Source organism: Ambystoma mexicanum, chromosome 4p, assembly GCF_040938575.1.
Source record: "Ambystoma mexicanum isolate Mex_15411 chromosome 4p, UKY_AmexF1_1, whole genome shotgun sequence".
Taxonomy (NCBI): Eukaryota; Metazoa; Chordata; class Amphibia; order Caudata; family Ambystomatidae; genus Ambystoma; species Ambystoma mexicanum.
Window position 1 is genome coordinate 101,361,011 of NC_090927.1, and position 19,337 is coordinate 101,380,347.

The 19,337-nt window shown below is 50.1% G+C and overlaps 1 protein-coding gene across 2 annotated transcripts in view; it reads left to right on the forward strand.

Moving 5' to 3' along the window:
- The window catches only part of IFT172 (intraflagellar transport 172), a 1,218,930-nt gene that overhangs the window by 748,969 nt on the left and 450,624 nt on the right, over positions 1–19,337 (forward strand). For both annotated transcript variants that reach the window (XM_069605452.1, XM_069605451.1), the window contains exon 27: positions 14,054–14,151. In XM_069605452.1, coding sequence (XP_069461553.1) covers positions 14,054–14,151 — 98 coding nt within the window. The remainder of the gene's footprint in view (positions 1–14,053; positions 14,152–19,337) is intronic.

The following is a 19,337-nucleotide window of genomic DNA, read 5'->3' on the forward strand; positions in this document are numbered from 1 at the left end:
TTCCATCCGAAAGAAGGCAGCATCCAAGGACACCGGTAAAGAACGGATTCAGGTGAGAAGGGGGGAACTCCTTGACAGTTTGAGACGCCACCCAATCGAAAGCGATATCGACATGGAGGCTGCCGTGCAGGATTTGATGTGTGCTATGCAGGAACTATCAACCGAGGTACAGAATCTGAAAGCGGAGAACGCCACTCTCAAACAATTGGTCCTATCCCGGGATTCTGCTACAAAAGAGAGTGTTATACTGGGCGGAGTCGTGGATAATACGACGGCTCAGCAAAGACCCTTTGTGCATTCTTGGATTCGTGCTTGGTTCACTTTACCTTCAAGCCTTACTATTTTGCGACCCCCAGGGCCAAGGTGGGTTTTATAATCTCTCACCTTTCCGGGAATGCCTTGACTTGAGCCACTTCCCTCGTTAACTCTAGTGATGCCCTCCTGGACGATTATGATGGGTTTATACGGGCCCTAAAAGACATGTTTGACCGCCCTGAGCAGGTCTACAGTGCACAAGAACGCTTGTTAGACTTTCAGCAAGGGACCCAGGATATGCTCACGTATGTGACCCGATTAAAACAACTGGCAAAGGAAGCTGACTGGTCCACTGAGGCGAGTTTTACCCTGTTCAGGAGAGGATTGAACGAAGAAATTAAGGATGAGCTGGAGAAGAGTGGCACGACCAAGCTCATTCCAGGCATTAATGGATCTTGCCATGCAGATTGACTTCCGTATCAGGAAAGGAAGTCAGAAAAGAAGAAATCCAGGGGAACTACTTCCAAGGTATCATTTGAGGGTACCCCCAGACCGGAAATCAACCCAAGCCCAGTCTCAGAATCCGAGCCCATGCAGATTGGGGCCTTTCGTGGACCCATATCTCCACAAGAGAGAATGAGGAGAATTCATATGGGCTTGCGCATGTACTGCGCCTCAGATAAGCATTTGGTTAGGGAGTGTCCTTTAGCACCCCCTTGGCGTTCGGGAAACGCCAGCTCCCGATCCTAGATGGAGCAGAGCTTCGGGAGAGAGATGTTTTCTCCACATCCATTCCATCCTTGAACTCTCCTGGACTAAACAATTTAGTGGTACTACAGGCCTTTTTATCACCATCCAAGAATATGAACTATTCCATTTTGGCCCTGGTAGACTGCGGAGCTATGGGAATATTCATCGATCATGAGTGGGTTGATAAACATCAGATTCCCTACGAAACACGAAGCACCATGCAGCCTGTGGAGGCTATCGACGGAAGACCCCTCACATCAGGACCCATAAGCCTTCAGACCAAGGAGATCCAGCTTTCAATAAATCACCATCGAGAGCTGATCAGGTTTGACATTATTGAGTCAGCTCATTGTCTATCCCTAGAACCTCCATTAAAACACCCAAAGGAACCAACAAAGGAACAACAGACACCACTAATGGTATCCAATGTCATGCAAGTTCCTGAAGTCTACCAAGCTTATGCTGATATGTTTTCGACTGCCATTGTCCAGGCCTTACCCCCACACAGACCAGAAGACTGCGCAATAGATACGGAACCCTCTGCAGTGATTCCCTTCGGCAGGATGTTCATTCTTTCCGAACCCAAGAAGAAGGCCCTAAGAGAATACCTGGATACCAACCTTCAAAATGGCACCATAAGACCTTTGAAATCTCCTGCTGGTGCTTCTCTATTCTTTGTTCCCAAGAAGGATACCAAGGAACTCAGACCCTGCCTTGATTATCGCGGGCTAAATCAATGTACCCTCAAGGATCGGTACCCGTTACACCTGATTTCGGATATCCTGGAAGCTGTCAGAGGCGCAGTTATATTCACCAAGTTGGATCTCAGAGGCGCCTATCATTTGATCCGTGTCAGGGAAGGAGACGAATGGAAGACCGCCTTAAGAACACCCTTTGGCCATTTTGAGCACCTAGTCATGCCCTTCGGATTGGCTAACGCCCCGGCAATTTTCCAACGCTTTATGGATAGGGTGTTCTCTGACATGCTGTTTCTCTTTGTTATTGTATATCTGGATGACATACTGATCTTTTCCAAGGATCCTAAACAACATGAAGAGCACGTGAAGGCAGTTTTGCAGAGACTCCGAGATCATAAACTCCTGGCCAAACCTGAAAAATGTTTGTTTCATGTGACCTCCGTTCACTATCTAGAGTTTATTCTTACCCCAGAAGGAATTGGTATGGACCCTTCAAAGGTAAACGCCATATTGACCTAGCCTGCTCCTACTTCCATCAAACAAATTCAATCTTTCCTGGGACTTGCCAATTTCTACCGGAAATTCATATCTAATTTCTCCGAGATAGTTCAACCGATTGTTGCTCTCCTGAAGAAAGACACTCCTTTCCTCTGGTCAACACCACAAGATATGGCGTTCCAGCGTTTAAAGACAGAGTTTACGCAAGCTCCTATCTTGGCTCAACCCGATACTAGTCGTCCTTTCCTGGTAGAAACGGACGCTTCAAATTATGCCATTGGCGCAGTCCTGAAACAAGAATTAGGAGATAAACTGGAACACCCAATTGCTTACCTCTCACGAACTCTGATTCCTAGTGAAACACATTATTCAGTCCTGGAAAAAGAATTGTTAGCCATTCGCCAAGCCTTCACTGAATGGCGACATCTACTCCTGGGAGCTAAACATCCAGTTCAGGTCCGTACTGACCACCGGAACCTCCAGATTCTACAGTCTTTGGAGTGTAGGAACAGTCGTCGGGCGCGTTGGTCATATTTCTTTACCCAGTACCAGTTCCATATCACTCACGTTCCTGGATCACAAAACCTGATCGCCGACGCCTTATCTCGAAGACCTGACTACGAACCCACTGAAGACGAGGCATATCCTCGGATGTTTTCCCCCACAATCTTTGTGGCCCAGGCAGTCAACCTCCTCGAAGAAATCCAGGCTCAAACCCAATCCTCTGATCTGTGGAAGGACAAATCCGAAAGAAATCCTTGGAATGTAAAGCTCCGGGAAGGTTATTTGTTCAAAGACAATCTGGTGGTCATCCCTACAAAAAGACTACAACAGAGAATAATGAATCTCTGTCACGATACCCTACACTCCGGACATCATGGTGTCACTAATATCCTCTGTCTGATACAAAGGCAATTCTGGTGGCCTAGGATGAGACCCGACGTACGGCAGTACATTCAATCCTGTGTTGTCTGCAGCCAAAATAAACACAACAACAAGAAACCAGCGGGCCTTCTACTACAACCTACATTGCCAACTAGGCCTTGGGAGATGATCGCTACGGACTTCATTGTGGAACTGCCACCCTCCCGTGGGTATATCACCATCATGGTTGCCATAGACTTGTTCACTCATATGGCTCATTTTACACCCCTGCTTAAATTACCATCCTCTTCTGAATTAGCAGGAATCTTCCTGGAACACATATTCCGTTTGCATGGACTCCCTTTTAAGATCATTTCGGATCGCGGACCTCAATACATCTCACAATTCCGGAAACATCTCTGTCAATGCTTAGGAATCCAATGTGCCCTTTCGTCAGGTTACCACCCTCAAACCAACGGAATCACAGAACGTGTCAATCAAACCCTGGAACAGTATCTTCGATGCTTCGCCACCAAGGTCCAGGATGACTGGTCGCTCCTGATACCTGTGGCTGAATTCGCTTACAATAATTCTGACCATTCGGCACTTACGATCAGCCCCTTTTATTGCAGTCAAGGATTTCATCCGTCAGTCCTACCTTCTGTTCTTCCCCAATCTACACCAGTACCTACAGTTGACTCCTGGATCTAAACCCTTGTCAACATACATAAAGAAGCCAAGGAATTTTTGGAGAAAGCCAGGAAACAGACCAAGAAATATGCAGATTCCAGAAGAAGACCTGGCCCTTCTTATGCAGTCAGTGATCAGATCTGGTTGTCCTCAAAATTACTACCCCGACAACTACGGCCTAGTAAACTGGCCCCTCGGTACTATGGTCCATTTTCCATTAAAGAAATTATAAATCCTGTTTCTTATCGGATCGAGTTGCCTGAATCCTGGAAGAAGATACACCCAGTCTTTCACACATCTTTATTGAAACCCTACTATCCATCCTCCCAAAAACCTTCCAGACCTCCTCCTATACTGGTTGATGACCAATTGGAATATGAGGTATCTCGGATTTGTGATTCAAGGTATAGAAGGGGCCAGCTTCAATACCTGGTTGAATGGAAAGGATATCCTCCTAGCGAAAGAACCTGGGAACCTCTCTCAAACATCAAGGCCCCACCGCTGCTCAGAAGGTTCCACCTCATCCACCCGGGCAAACCAGGAGGGAAGGGTCTTCGGAGGAGGCATGCTGTCATGAATCGCAGGGTGCGCCCCTTTTGGGCCTCATGGTCCCTGTCACAACGGGCTAATATATGCATTAATACCTCCAATATGGCCGTCCAACGCATTCTCTTCTCGCTCCATGTGTTGGATGTAACCTTTCTCTATTTCTAGACCACGCCTTCCGCGGCTCCGCGCGTCTCAATGCTATTGCGAAGTAGCGACCAGACGTCTGCTCCGTAGCTCGCGGTTCTTCTCCTTTCCACTCCGCTTTCCCTTCCTTGAACCCCCCCCCCCCTTCTTCTTCCTCCTGGATTCTAGTTCTAGCGAACTTACCTTGCCTCCTGGATTCCTGGATTCGGCCTCCCGGAAAACTGAATGCATTCTGGATTCGGCAGAGACACGGGCCGCCTTATTTCAAAACCCGTTCCATCCGAAAGAAGGCAGCATCCAAGGACACTGGTAAAGAACATATTTAGGTGAGAAGGGGGGAACTCCTTGACACAATCAAGAAATTGTACAATCATGTGTCCCACATGCGTGAGAGGAGTACAGTTGATCATAGTATTCGCGGAACTCCCCATTGATCCCCAGGAGTCCCTCACCAGCTTCCCATTGCGGTCCTCTATCTCGAGGATAGTACTCTGATGTCTCTCACGTTTAACAGCCCAGGCCAAGCTGTGGCTGTGCCTATTCCCCTCACCATAGACAGTTGCTGCCACTGGGTCACCCAGAAACCTGTCCTCTCTATGGGGCAACTCAACATATTCCCCCCCATTTCTCACTTAAGGTACTACCCACATCTGGGTTGTAACCCATTGCTTGCAGCTGTTCCAAATTCTTAATCTCCTCCTCAAGGACAGCCATGGACCTACCGAGGGATTTCAGCACATCCTATTCCCTGGAGATACAACAGCCTCTAATGTACACTTCGAATGCTTCTTTGAGCATTCTCGGTTCAGGGACCAACCCCACGTTAGTCTGGAAAAAGATCTTGGTCATGTTCAATTTTGCCCCTGAATACTGCGTCCCCCAAGGCGCACGCTCTGAATTTCCACCGACGCGTGCGTACCACATATTCAAGCCTAGACAATATGATCAGCACTGGGGAATGGTCTGATAACATCCGGGGGAGTATTTTGGTAGTTGTCGGAGATCTTGTCAAGTCCGTCGTCACCATTACATATTCTAGATTCACTGTCATGCACCCCAGAATAAAACAAGTGCTCTCTCGCTGTGGGGTTGGAGTACCGCCCGTGTCAACCAGACTGTGGTATTCTGCTATTTCCCCCCCCCCCCGTGCCTTTGCAGCTTTCGAGAGCACCTGCGGAGCAGAGGACGAGTGGTCAAGAGTCAATGACAAGGCGATGTTAAAGTCCCCTGCCCATACAATTTCATGGGAAGGCAATTTGAGAATATTGGATGCGCATCCATGAACACAATCTTGGGAATCAATATTCGAAGCATAGATATTAATGACAAGTAGCTGCATACCTAAGCATTCCTCCGTTAAGCGGAGAAACCTCCCTTCCACATCAGCAATTTGTTAATTCAATCAAGTGTTCAGTGACCTATGAATATACATTGCAACCCCCCTGGAGTGGGACGAGTATGAGGAGCTATACCTATGTACCCCCCACCCTAGGGCATGCACCTCCTTTAACCAGGTGGGTTTCCTGAAGGAACATCACGTTCACCTGGTGTTTCGCCGGTTTCATAATCAGGTGAAATGTCTTAGCGTTTGTCAACCCTTGAATGTTCCGGGTCATCAAAGTGAGTTGGTCACCCGCCCCATCTTTCATACTGGTCAAGGCCATTATGCAAGACCCACCTCCAGAGGGGTATCTTGGGGGAAGGGGGGTGATCACGTGTGTTAACCACCTGGGAAACAAAAAGCGTGTAAAAGAATAACATGCATTGTAATCAAGAGATGCCAATCATGTGCTCAACTTGACCCTACCCCACCCCCTGCCTCGCCCAGGCCAGAAACTCAAACAAATAGGCTACCACCCCCAACCCCACTATTAAACCCCAATACAGTGCCCCGCACGCAGTGACTGCAAAAATGGGGAGCCGCAGACGGTCATATTGACTCCATGTGACTGACAATCCAAATATAATGTGTACTTCACAATAGTGGGCAAACGTAAAAAGAATACCGGTTACTGCATAGGGCCCCTACTTAACCATGGAGGAAAAGGAAATGGGAAAACCAAGGACACAGTAGCCTGTCTTAGATCAACGATTTGGTTGCTGTGGGGATCACTCTGGTTCAGGTAGCTCAGCAGCAAACCTCTCCGCCAACTCGGGGTCATGAAGAACCAAGTCTTGCTGTTATGAACATCCCCCAATTTTGCAGGGAACAGCATAGCAAAACGGACCTCCTTCTTCCTCAGGATTTTTTTTAACTGCCTGTAAGGTCTTTCTCTGCTCCTGGACCTGTGGACTAAGGTCTGGTGACGCCTGGATCGTAGCGGAGCTGAATCGCAGCTCACCCTTCTCTCTCCCGGCTCTGAGGAGGATGTCCCTGTCCCTGTAATTGAAAATCCTGCAGATAATGGCCTGCTCAGGGGCGGCCACAGGTGGTTTGACTGCCAGGGAGCGATGTGCCCTCTCCACAAGAAACATATTGGAGACGGGGTGAATCCAGAGAATCCATACGCAGTTTTCCACACATTTTTCCATGTTTTCAATCGCAGTGGATTCTGGGATCCCCCGTATTCGCAAGTTATTCCTGTGTGACCTCCCTTCAAGGTCATTGTCCTTGGCTACAACCCTCTTCATGGTCTGTGGCTGGAGCGCAACCTCTCTATGCAGTTCTGCCACTTTGTCTTCTCCAGCCCCAATCTTTTGTTCTGCTTCCGTCATACGTCTGCACAATTTGTCAATCTGAACCGCACAAATATCCACTTTGCAATTTAGGGCGTTGATCTTAGATTCCAAATTATCTGTACTGTGCTCCAAGGCCAGGAGAGTATGATGTGAGGCAGCAACCTCGATCTGCGAGGCGCTTGGGGAGGCGACCGCCGGTGGCTCTGGTTAATCCGATTTGGCAAACTGATCCATTTTGGCCTGTTTCTTATGATTGCCCATGTTGGACCATAGAGTCTACAATCTCGCCGGGATCACACGGGTACCTTACCACTGCTCCATGGGCCCCCCCCGGGATCCGTCCAGGCGCGCACCACCCCACACATAGAACACCCGGCGCCTGCTTGAGTATACAAGGCAATATGGCTCTCTGGGATGATTGGCCCACTGCACAGCAGCAAAGTAGGGGCAGGTGTCTGGAGCCCGCTAGATTATAAACAGCAATACGGTTCTCATGGGAGATGAGCACACTGCACAGCAGCAGAGGAGAGCCAGGTGCCACACAGTTCCAAGCACCAGTTCAGTCCTGGGCCCAGCCAGCATGGTCCCTCACAATTAACAGATCTGAAGATTCAGCAGACCCAATGGAATCCTGCATGGCGGCCCTCCAAGGATGATGGGAGGATTAGTACATGCCTTCAAAAAATAGATCCACCAGGAGTTGTGCCCCTCCTCCCCTCTCTGTAGGGCTCAGAATCGCACCCGCTCTGGCTAGGCAAGAGAGAACGCTCTTAGTCCGCCCCACAATCCACCCTCCAGCAGGGCGCCTGTGTCCCCAGGCCGCCATAAATGCAGGACTAAGCCACGCTCACAGATGGTGTGTGCACCCGCTCCCCATGGGACCGAGGCCGTTTGTGGTACCTTATCCAGATCCAACACCACACAAGCTCACTTTGAAGCGGGAACCCGGCCCGGGGGACAGGACATCACCTCCACGTCTGGGCCCTTTCAGCTTAGGGGCGGCAGCCGGCCGCGTAAGGTTGGTGCGCACAGCAGAGTGCAGCGGCTCGTTTCCCCCACGCTGCTGAGCCCACCTGCCTTCATCAGCGGGTCTCTGCTTCATGATCCGTACCTCCCAGGCCACTAAACAGCTGGAGAGGAGCACCATACACAGTGTGGGCTGCAGGCCCGACGCCGAGGGAAGGCAAGCAGGCGCACTGTCCCTGATCCACCACAGCGTGATATCCCCCGGCAGTGCAGTGCCCAACAGCATATAAACGGCTTGTCAGGAGCCCGCAGCCGTCCGCACTCCAAAAAGCAGTTTCACAATGGCCATGTGCTAGGCGACGGAGCAATATGCAGGATATTATGGTCGTCTGGCGGAGCCGTTTCAGGTAGCTGCCATCTTGCTGCCACGCAACAGCGCCCCATTGTGGCTCAGAGATTGAAACCGGCAGACCAGCTGACCGGCAGACGCTGGCTACAGAATGCTGCTTCTCTCAGTGCTGACTGAGGGACTGTGGGGCTTGTGCGGTATCCATGGAGCCAACTGGCTCACTGAGAAGGAAGAGGGGAGCCGACTGCAAGCAGGTGTACACTGCAAGAACACTAGAAGCTAACGGAAAGCTTCTGGGCATTTGCAGGTACTGGAAGGCCGCCTCCACGCTACCGAAGCCCAGAAAAACGTGGAACAGATGAGCAGGAGCTGCAAGAGGCAGAGTAGCGGAGAAGCAGAGGCGGCAAAAGGGAGCGGAACACTGAAATACTGCCACAGCCTTGGTGCAGGAGAACCAACATACGCCAGCAAGTGAGGCGAGTCTGCCCGAGGGAAGAGGGGACACTGGGGCACATTGTCCATCCTGCCGAAACCGAATAGACGTAAATAAAGCGTATGAGAGAGAACAAGCAAGTGAACATTTCTTAAAGAGGCAGAACAGAATAAGTATAAGAGATTGTTAAGTTTATGAGTGTATGCAGTATAGCTATAAGAGAAGTCCTGACATGCTTATATACTAAGCGGACTGAAGCCACAAAAGAACAAACATAAGAGACTATCAAGTTTGTAAGTGTACACAGAACACACATGAGAAAAGCCCTGGCAGGAGAGTATACCAAGCAGATTTAAGGTGCAAGAATCTACATGAGAAAAGCCCTGGCAGGCCAGTATACCAGGCAGTTGCAAGTGTGTACATTTAAGAAACCCCCTGTGTTCATATAAGAAAATCCCTGACAGGAGATACTCTCCTGTCAGGGAGATGCAAGTTGTAAGTGTGTTCATGTGAGAAAGGGCCCTGGCAGGAAAGCACACCAGGCAATTGAACAGTGTGTAATATACAGCACCCAAGGAAGTCCTGATAAGGATACATCAGGACTAGTAAAAAGCTGTGGAAACATATTAAAGAGGAGAGAAAACCTGTCAGGAGAGTACACCAGGTATCCTTGCAGTTTTATGCCATTATTTTGATTTTTGTAGGTCGCCTAACCGTAAGACCAAATATGTTTTTTAGGGCGATTTAAGGTGGCCTTCAAAAATGGAAATAATTACATTTCTCCCAATACCCCCAGCCCCCACCACCACGACCAACACCACCACCCTCTCTTCCCATTTTTAGTCCAAATCGGGGGGTTTCACCCGCCAAACCCCATCCCTCTGCCACTGCTGCCTCCATCCCCTCCCAAGTCCCCCCAAAACGCACCCAAACACACACACACACACACACACACACGTACACCCAACACACACACAAACTTACCCGATCTTCATCGAGACCGCTTCTGGGTCCTGGCGTGCCTGTCAGCCCATGCGCGCACTGTGCGTTGCAGGGGCTGACAAAGACTGCTCTGTGCGGTCACAGAGCGGTCTTTCTCAATGGTTTTTTTGATTTTTTTAAAAAGGTCTATTGACCTAATACCATCCTCACAAGGTATGTGATCCCCTGGCCTAAAGTTCCGTGGGAGAATTCTCATAAATGGTATGCCTCTCCGGTTTTCTCTGAGGAGATGGTGGGTGAGACCTTGTTATGTCTGAAATCTGCTGCCCCTTTCGATCCAGTGCCCCTGGATGTGCTTAAAGTGATTCTGCCAGATATTGTTAAACGGCTAACTTTGACAGTGAATTGGGCCTGTCCATCTGGTCATATTCCCTGGGAGCTTAAACAAGCTGTGATCATACCTCTTCTAAAGAATCCTTTTTTGGATCCATCATTGTCTTCCAACTTTCGTCCTATTTCACTTGTGCCCTTTTCTAAGAAGCTGCGTGAGGCTTTGGTGTCTTGTCTTCTTTCCTTTTTTCTTGAAGGCTCTGAGGCTCTGGACCCATTCCAGTCTGGGTTCCATCCAGGTTGGGGTACGGAGAGTGTCTTGGTCTCTGTGGCAGATGATATGGCCAGGCCGGTTGACAGCAGTGGAGTGGGTGCCCTGATTCTGTTAGATCTGTCAGCGGCTTTCGACACTGTCAACCACTCCATCCTGCTGTCCCGACTGGCCGCGCTTGGCATCTCTGGACCCGTTCTTGCATGGTTTTCTTCTTTTCTTACGGATAGGTGTCAGACCCTTTCTCTTCCCCCTTTTTCCTCGTCCTATTTTGCACTTTCTTGTTGGGTCCCGCAGGGCTCTGCTCTGTCCCGCTGCTTTTTAACATCTATCTGCAGACTCTTGTTCATCTTGTCCGCTCCTTTGGCCTCCAGTATTACTCGTATGCCGACAACACGCAAATCCTGGTGAGGATTGATCTTCGCAGGGAGAAGGTGTTGTTGTGCTTACATGGGTGATTGCTGGTGGTAGGGGAACAGCAATTGGCTGAAGCTCAATGGGGACAAGACGGAGGTCCTGGTGGTGGGCTTTCCCCTATTTGCACTCTTTGGACCCCTTCTTTTAGGCCTCCCTCACTGGGCACTTTTCCTCTTCCGGTGACTGTGGTAAAGTATTTGAGAGTGGTTCTATCTTCTACTCTTTCGATGGCTCTTCAGGTGGGGGATTTGTGTAAAGCGGGCCACTTTCATTTGAGGATTTTATGTCGGGTTCTCCCTTTTCTTTCTGGTTCAGCTTCATCCTCCAGTGGTGGCTGCCTGTTTCTTAGTATGATGGACTATTGTAATATTGTAAAGCTTTGTAGCTGGCTCAAACTGTGGGTCTGATCCATAGCATTCATGTTCTACAAAATCTTGCCGCTCGTGTGGCTACCGATTCTCTGTACGGCACCCATGCCTCTCCAGTTCTGCGCCCTGCACTGGCTTCCGGTGTCTAAACGTATTGAATTTAAGGCATTGTGCTTAGTCCGTCGTGCTGTTTTTCAGCAGGGAGCCTCTTATCTGTGTGATACGTTTGTCCCCTACTGTCCTGGTCGAAACTTAGTTCGACTAGTGCCTTTTTGGTGGCGATTCCCAGGTTCCGTCTTTCCCGCATTGATGGGCATGCTTTTTCCATCACTGCGGGAAAGATGTGGAATGCCCTGCGTTACAACTCGGAACCTCTCAGAATCATCTGAGTTTCAGGCGTCTGTTAAAAACACTCTTGTTCTGATCTGTTGGTTGTCCTTTGGTTGTCCCCTAGTGACAAGATGCTTTTAGGTGAACGTGCGCATTACAAGCTGCGATAACATAATATAAGATAACATAACAAGATTCAGACTAACAGCCAAGTGGTTTTGCATTCCAGTTGTGTTGTTGATCAAGTGAAACTTAAGGAACTGGCATTCTTGAATTTAAAACAGAGTGAAGGGAAATCCAGGGGAAGGGAACCGCCCTCTGGAACAAGGAACTTTATCCTTCTGGAACTTTTTGTGTTGGAGTTACGCATTTCCTTTTTGAACATTTGTACACTACTAAAACCAAAGACATTTTCCCTTTTCACCTTAGAGTTGTTTTTTAGATTTTGAGGGCCACAGGAGAACTTTGGACACAGGACAGTTTTGCTTAGGACATTCTGACATTGACAGACCCTTAGTTTTGGTTTTAGGCAGGGACAGAGCGGTATTTTCCAACCCCCTGTTATTTTAATAAAACTCTTCGACCAAAACCATAAATCCCTTGTGTCCGAGTCTCATTCCTGGCTCTTCCCACCGGTCTTTACTTGTATGTCTCTTATATTCTTGAGGGTTAATATTCCCTATGTTTAGTTTGACCTTATCCAAATTATGAGTCCCCTGCTCCTGGGGTTGTGGTAATGGATTCTTCCTTGTATGAATTTCTTCCCTTGAAAGTTTGATTTCACAATACTTGTTAAACTTATTTGGCGTGGGCTCTCTCGTCTCTTCAAGCCTTTCCCTTCATCCCATGGTATTTGTTTCCACTTTTTATCTATTTCCTAAATAGCATTCTTCGTCATGGGTGTCAGATAACTCCAATTCTGCTCATTTAGTGTTCGCCTTTCATACTTGTGACTTTGAGAGGTTTCTCGCTCTATAATACATTGCCTGGGGGCCTCCTGCTCCTCCCCGTTCTCAGCTCTTCTGATGTAGGGTGCCGTCTATGTACGAGGCAAGCCGGGAGTTGGCAGTACTCCATCCTCTGGTGGTGTCGTTAATTGGGCGTCTCGCCCACCACGAAGCAGCTTTTGTCACACCACCACCTTACACGGGTCTTAGCTTCCCATTCGGACAACGGTTCTTTCGTTGCAAGGTTCGTCAGCTCTCCAGCATCAATCTCTGGTGTTCCTTGCCTTTCCAAAAGTCACGGGCCCCACAACTCTTTTCTTCTCCACCTCTCCATGTCGTAATCACGAAAGGGGGATTCCCCTGCGTATCATACTCTCTCTCCTCACAAGAGCTTCTCATCCCAGTTGTATAATTTCTTCTTTCTTGGTATGGCTGTTGTGTTCCCAAATTGCATGAAGCCAAACATAAGGATGACATATTGTTCATCATCTCAGGCAGTCCCATATATGCAGATATAGTATTGGGTATAGAGAATTCCTCATTGGAATGGGAGTCCTTTTCCCCTACGGGTGAGTCACTCCCATTGAGGTCCCACCTGCCCCTACCCCTAGGGAGGGTCTTGCGGAGCGGGATCACCTCCCTAGCCTCAAAGGAGGTGACTCCCCCTAAGGGAAAAGGGACGAATACCCTTGATTTGTCACAACAACCCGCAAAGCGATGCAAAAGATCCCCAAAAATGGATATCTGCCCATGCATTTAAGTTGATCATCTCAGAGTGAAACCCTTGGCATGGAGCAATTGAATTGTCCGATCTTAAGTAATAATAATTTGGATCTGAAATTGTATTATTATTATTTAAAGTAAGTCGAGTGGGCTTACTTAGAATTTCAACTTATTGTGACCGATAAATCAAGTGCCATTCAAATTGGATAACAACATCTGTTATTACAAAGCTTAGAAGCTGGAGGTCTCTGACATGACTCTCTATTTAAAAATAAAAAAATGATTATAGTTTATCATTATAGCCAAGCCCCCATTGCTATTTGTTCCTTGTTGATCTGATTGCGAGGATACTAATTTGACAGTTGAGATGGAATTTCGCATCCCGCTTGATGTCATCCTTTTCTTGACAATAGTTGAAAATAGTTGGCGTTTGTTAGGCAGCTGAGTACTTTCATCTGGAAATTATTTTGAAATTGCAAGGCGCAACCGGTATTCTTGAGGAATGTCATTACTTTTAGGAGTAGTAAGCTTTTGATACGGCCCTCATGCTCCTATACAGCAGATTGCCAGTATTATGCATTGGAATGGAACTTTTATTAGATTTGCTATTACAGTGCTATCTTCTTGCATGCACCCACTATTTGTTGCCCATCACTGTTCTGTATTGCCTTGTAATTGTTGCAAATAGAAGGCCGGCAGGATAGCTCAAAGCCAACACGTTTGTCTTCGAAGCAAGAAACGCAGAGCAACACAGTTTTGAATCCGTGTCTCGCACTTAGACAGGTTGCCGATATTAAGCACATTATGAAAGTTTAATTAATTATAGCTTTGTCTCTGTCTTGCTCTGCAGCTGGCTACAAAGTGTATGAAGCAAGAAGATGTGTCAGTGTTGTATATCACTCAGGCACAGGAGCTGGAGAAGAAAGGGAAGCTTAAGGAAGCAGAGAGGTGAGTGCTTTCCTTGGTCCAGCTTTTTCCCTCTTTAGTAGCATCTAGGAAACTAAGTTGGTTCCTTTTTTTCCAGCTAAGCAAGTGCCATGTGTTTAACTTGGTTATATGTTTTATGTGATAGTGCCCTATATTTGCTATATTACCAAAATGTACTTTCTTCCATTACCTTATGCAGTATCTTCATAGCCGCACAAAGAAGCCAGCATAATTGTCCAATAATTCCTTTCTGGTATGAGATGAAAATAAAGTTAAAGGTGACTTTTTTTTCTCGATACCTTCCTCTCAAAGATTCCTCATCTTAGAAATATCCTCCCAGCAGTAGACTGGTTTCTGACACTTTTGCACCCTCTAGGTGGAGCACTGTGGCTTCCACACTAGCTCTGTCCTGTGTCATTGACACATATGACTCTGGACTCTATGGTCTTTATAGAAATTGCTACGTCCCATGACCTCAGTCCCTTTTTTCCACATGCTCCGATGCTGATTTGGGAAAGACACCAACATTTGTCTTTACTAGTATGAGATACCCCCGCCTAAGGTATCTGGCTTCAAGCTCTCTATGCACTGTTCCGCGTCTGGTACCTGTGGCCAGATCATGACATTGAAAAATGTGTGTCAGGTAAGGCCCAGCTCCCTAAGGCTGTTAGGAAGTCAGTTGCTTCCTAACCGCTCTACACAGCACCGGCAGGACCTTGACGGGCAACGCCACCCTCCCAGCACCTTCAACCCCCAACAACCCAGAGAAGCCCTCGGCCCATCCAGGTGACTTCCAAAAGAAATAGAAAAAGAATAAGCCGTAGAGGAGGTGGTAGAAGTAGCCCCATTCCAGAAGTTGCTCCGGATCAAAGCACCATTTTACATCATTCTCACGGAAGAGATAGCACTATTCCCCACTCAGGAAAAGGAATCATACCCTAGTCTTATTCTGACTCAGGTTCCGTTCTCCACTGCGTTCTCCACTCCGTTCTCCACTCCTTAGCAGAGGGAGGAATTCTAGCTCAAGATGTTTTACATCTTCGCCTTGACCCCCGTGCCTTCGGCCTTGATGGAAGAGCCTGGGCCCGGTACAATGGCCCCTTTCATCTCAGCATTAATCAACTCCTCCTTCGAGGCCAGCACAGTACCTAACAACCTTAAGGAGGCGTGGGTCATGCCGCTTTTGAAAAAGCCCAACCTAGACCCCAATAATCCAACTAACTATAGACCCATCACTACCGTTCTCCAGCATGGGGTCTGGCATGGATTCACATGCTCATCAATATTCCCCGTCGTCAGGCTGGGAATCCTCGGTAAAGAAAAAATCAGTATCATTTTCGTTTCTGATCTGTCTTTCTCAGTAGTAACCAATCACTGGTCTCTGGGTCATACTGCCCCCAGCCAATGACTGCTCTCTCTCTAAGCCCCGCCTCTGGCAGCCATCTTCAGATTTCTACCGCACGCTCAAGTGTTGGGAGTCCTCATGAATAGCTCTTGAGATTTTGGTGTGTTTTCGCGCTTTTTCAAAGAGAATTTCTCATTTTACGGTCAAATAGAGCCTCAAGCTCCACCGTCTCTACATCGATTAACTGGGATCCGTGTCGGATTTTTCTACGCCCCTCAAGGGTGAAGATTTTGTCGAGTTACGCTTCTTGGAGGATTCCAGAAGTTTCTGCGGCCTACCCGAACATGGCCCAGGAGAAAGGAAGCTCGACGCCTGGAAAGCTGTTCAGGGTCTGCCCTGGATGCCAGCTACAGAATGTGTTCAAGGAGGACGAGCATTCGAAATGTCCCTACTGCCTTCATGAGGACAAAACGCACGTGGAGAAGGACTGTGCGTTTTGCAGGAACATGTCGGAACGGACCATCAGGGACCGACACCTTCGTCTCTCCAACTGGCTGGAAGGAAGGAATCCGTCAGGTGAGAAGAAGTCCGAGTGGTCTTCTAAGTCCTGTGAGGACGCCCTGGCGACGGGGGCCCAACAGAAGGCTAAGCACAGCGAGTCCGCTGGCACCGGGAGTGGCGAACAGTCGGGCTCTTCGGTTGCCAGACAGGGCGCGCCTTCACCGGCACCATCAACCACGAGCCAACACTTTGGTTCGGGGAATAGGAAATCCGAGAACCCGGGTAAGGCTCTGGAGAGGCCCCGGTCGATCTCGAAGGATTCGGCCGAGGGGGAGCGAGGCAGTGACACCCCCCCCCCCCCAAGGTGAAGGCCTCAAGCACGCCTAAGGCAGTGAAGGCCTTGATTCACCCGGCCAAGGCCTCTATCGAGGAAGTTGCGGCAGCCCTGGCGCAGCCTTTGGAGGCTACACCAGTGGAGGCGACCTCGGGGGCCAGAGTCTCCCTGCCTCCGCGGAGGGAAGCCTCTTTCAGACCCATCAAAAAGATCCCCTTGAAGACCCCAGCGGAAAAAGAAGGGGGGGGGGCAGTGGCCATTGTGGACATGGACACAACATCCGAGGAGGAGCTGGCAGAAGTCCTAGAAGGCCTTGACGAGGGTGTCGAAGAGGCCCGTCCCCATGGGAGGGATCCCGACGAGGGTGACGATGAGAGTGACGGCGGCACCGGCGAGGGTCCTAGTCAGCCGTCGCTCCCGTTGCTTCGGGAGCTGCAGGATAACTCGACGGCCATTTTGTTGGCAATACAATCCTTATGTTCAGAGATAAGGACGAGATTGCCCTTACCACCGACAGAGGACCCGGTACCAGGTCCAACGGAGGAACCAGAGCCGGTCCCGGTTGGGTAGCCCCCTGAACAAGAGAAGACGGATCCACCCAGCCCCGCCTTCTCAGCCCTCGCGGCCTGCTCGGCCTTTACCCACATCCCCCGTCCCTGGGGATGACACGGGAACCGACACAGCCACGACGGGTACCGACGACGACAGCAGTGACGACGGGACGGAGCTCCCATCACCAGCCCGGGCCTCCCCGTCCGATGAGATCGGATCTTTCCATGCAATGATCGCCAGGGCATCCAAGCTTTTTCAGCTCTGCCCCAAAGAGAAGAAGAAGGAAAGTTTCCTTTTCCAACGGCGCGAGGCCAGGAGAAAGTCAGTCCTCGCCGTGCCTCTGCTGGATGACATCTGGGACAAGGGTCTCACCCTTCTCAGGAACCCGTCTACGACGCCTGCCAAGAAGGATCGGTGCGAGAAGAACCGGGTCTCCGACGCGGCCCCTTTGTGCCTTAGGGCACAACCTACCCCGGACTCGGTCGTCTCAGCGGTGGCCAAGAAGAAAGCGGGGGGGGGCATAGGTCTCAACGTCAACTTCCCCGCCGGACGGCGAAGGAAAGAAGCTGAATGCAATGGGACGAGTTATCTCATCGGCGGCAGCAACGATTAAGGCGGCCAACGCCCTCGCGATCGTGGCCCGCTACGACAGGGAGTTATGGTACAAGATCGCCCCCCTGTTGGACTTCCTACCGGATGACAAGAGGGCCGAGGCCCTGGAGATCTTGCAAGAAGGCGAAGTGGCGTCGGACCATGCCATTACGGTGGCGACGGACATTGCCGACACCGGTTTCCGCCAGGAAGGCAACAGCGTTTGCCTTAGACGACGGGGTTGGCTCAAGGCGACGGATTTCCGCCAGGATGTACAAGCCAAGGTGCTGGACATGCCGTTCGACGGGAACAACCTGTTTGGGAAAACGGTAGATGAGTCCCTCAAAGCCATCAAGGCGGACACAGAGACTGCTAGGGCCCTAGGCATTCTCCGGCAACGGAGGCCGTCCTTTCGGAGTGCCGGAGGCAAGCAGGGTGCCTCCAAGGGATTCGGCGGTGGCTCCTCTACGTACCGCCAAGCGCCCGCTCCTTGTCACAGGAAGCCTATAGAGGACGAGGCAAGTCGGGGGGGATCAGGCCCCCACCGAAGCACCCCGGTGGGAGGCCGGCTGGCGAAGTTCGTCAGCGTGTGGGAGTCCATCTCCACCGACCGTTGGGTGCTGGACGCCCGGGCCCAGGGGCACACCCTCGAATTTCTAAAAAAGTGCCCCCGCATTCCACCCATGGTCAGGAAGGAAAATCACGCCCCTCAACTACTTTTGGAGGTGAGGGCGTTGCTCAGAAAAGGTGCAATCAAGCTCGTCCCGAAGAGGCTCCGGGGCTCCGGAGTATACTCAAGGTACTTCCTAGTAAAAAAGAAGACAGGAGGATGGCGCCCCATCTTGGACCTGCGACGGCTGAATAAGTACATCAAGGCACAGAAGTTCCGGATGGTCACCCTCCAGCACGTGCTGGGACAACTGAAGGAGGGCGATTTCCTGTTGTTGGATTTGGAGGATGCATACTTCCACATTCCCATTATGAAAGGTCACCGAGAGTTTCTCAGCAGGGACAAGGGAGCTCACCATGGATCACACAGCAAAGACCATCCAGCTGCTCACGGACCTGGGATTCTCCATCAACTTTCCCAAATCCCACCTGGTCCCATCGCAAGTCGCACTGTTTCTGGGAGCAAAGCTCCACACAGTGGCGCGCCTGGCCTCACCGTCGGAAGAAAGGACGAAGGCCATCCTGGGCAAGGTGCAGCGCCTGCTGGCCACGAACGTGGCCAGGGTGAGGTCCATCAAGTACCTCCTCGGGATGATGTCCTCCTGCATATATCTCGTGCGCCTGTGCAGGCTTCAGATGCGCCCTCTGCAAGAGTTCCTCGACTCCTGCTGGATCCAAGTGACAGGCAGCTTCGAGGATGGGATTCCGCTCGACGAGACCTTCCAACGAGCGTTCCGGTGGTGGGGCACCCGCGCTCATCTGACGGCGGGCACAGACTTTCAGACCCCATCCCACCAGATAACGGTGACGACGGATGCCTCCCTGGAAGGGTCGGGAGCACACACCAGAGATCTTCACGCAAGAGGCTTTTGGCTCCCGGAGGAGGAGAAGCTCCACATCAACATCCTGGAGCTCTGTGTAGTGTTCAGGGCCCTCAGGTCCTTTCTCCCGTCCCTCAAGGGCAAGGTGGTGAGAATTTTCACCGACAACACCACAACGATGTTCTACATCCGGAAGCAGGGAGGAACCAGATCCCCAGCCCTCTCCAAGGAAGCCCAGGATCTGTGGCATTGGGCCGTCGCCCAAGGGATGTTTGTGGTGCCTTTTCATCTAGCAGGGATAAATAACACCATCGCCGACTCACTCAGCAGGGATCTGCGCTCGTGCCACGAGTGGGAACTACGTCAGGATCAAGTGGATCGACTCTTCCGTCGA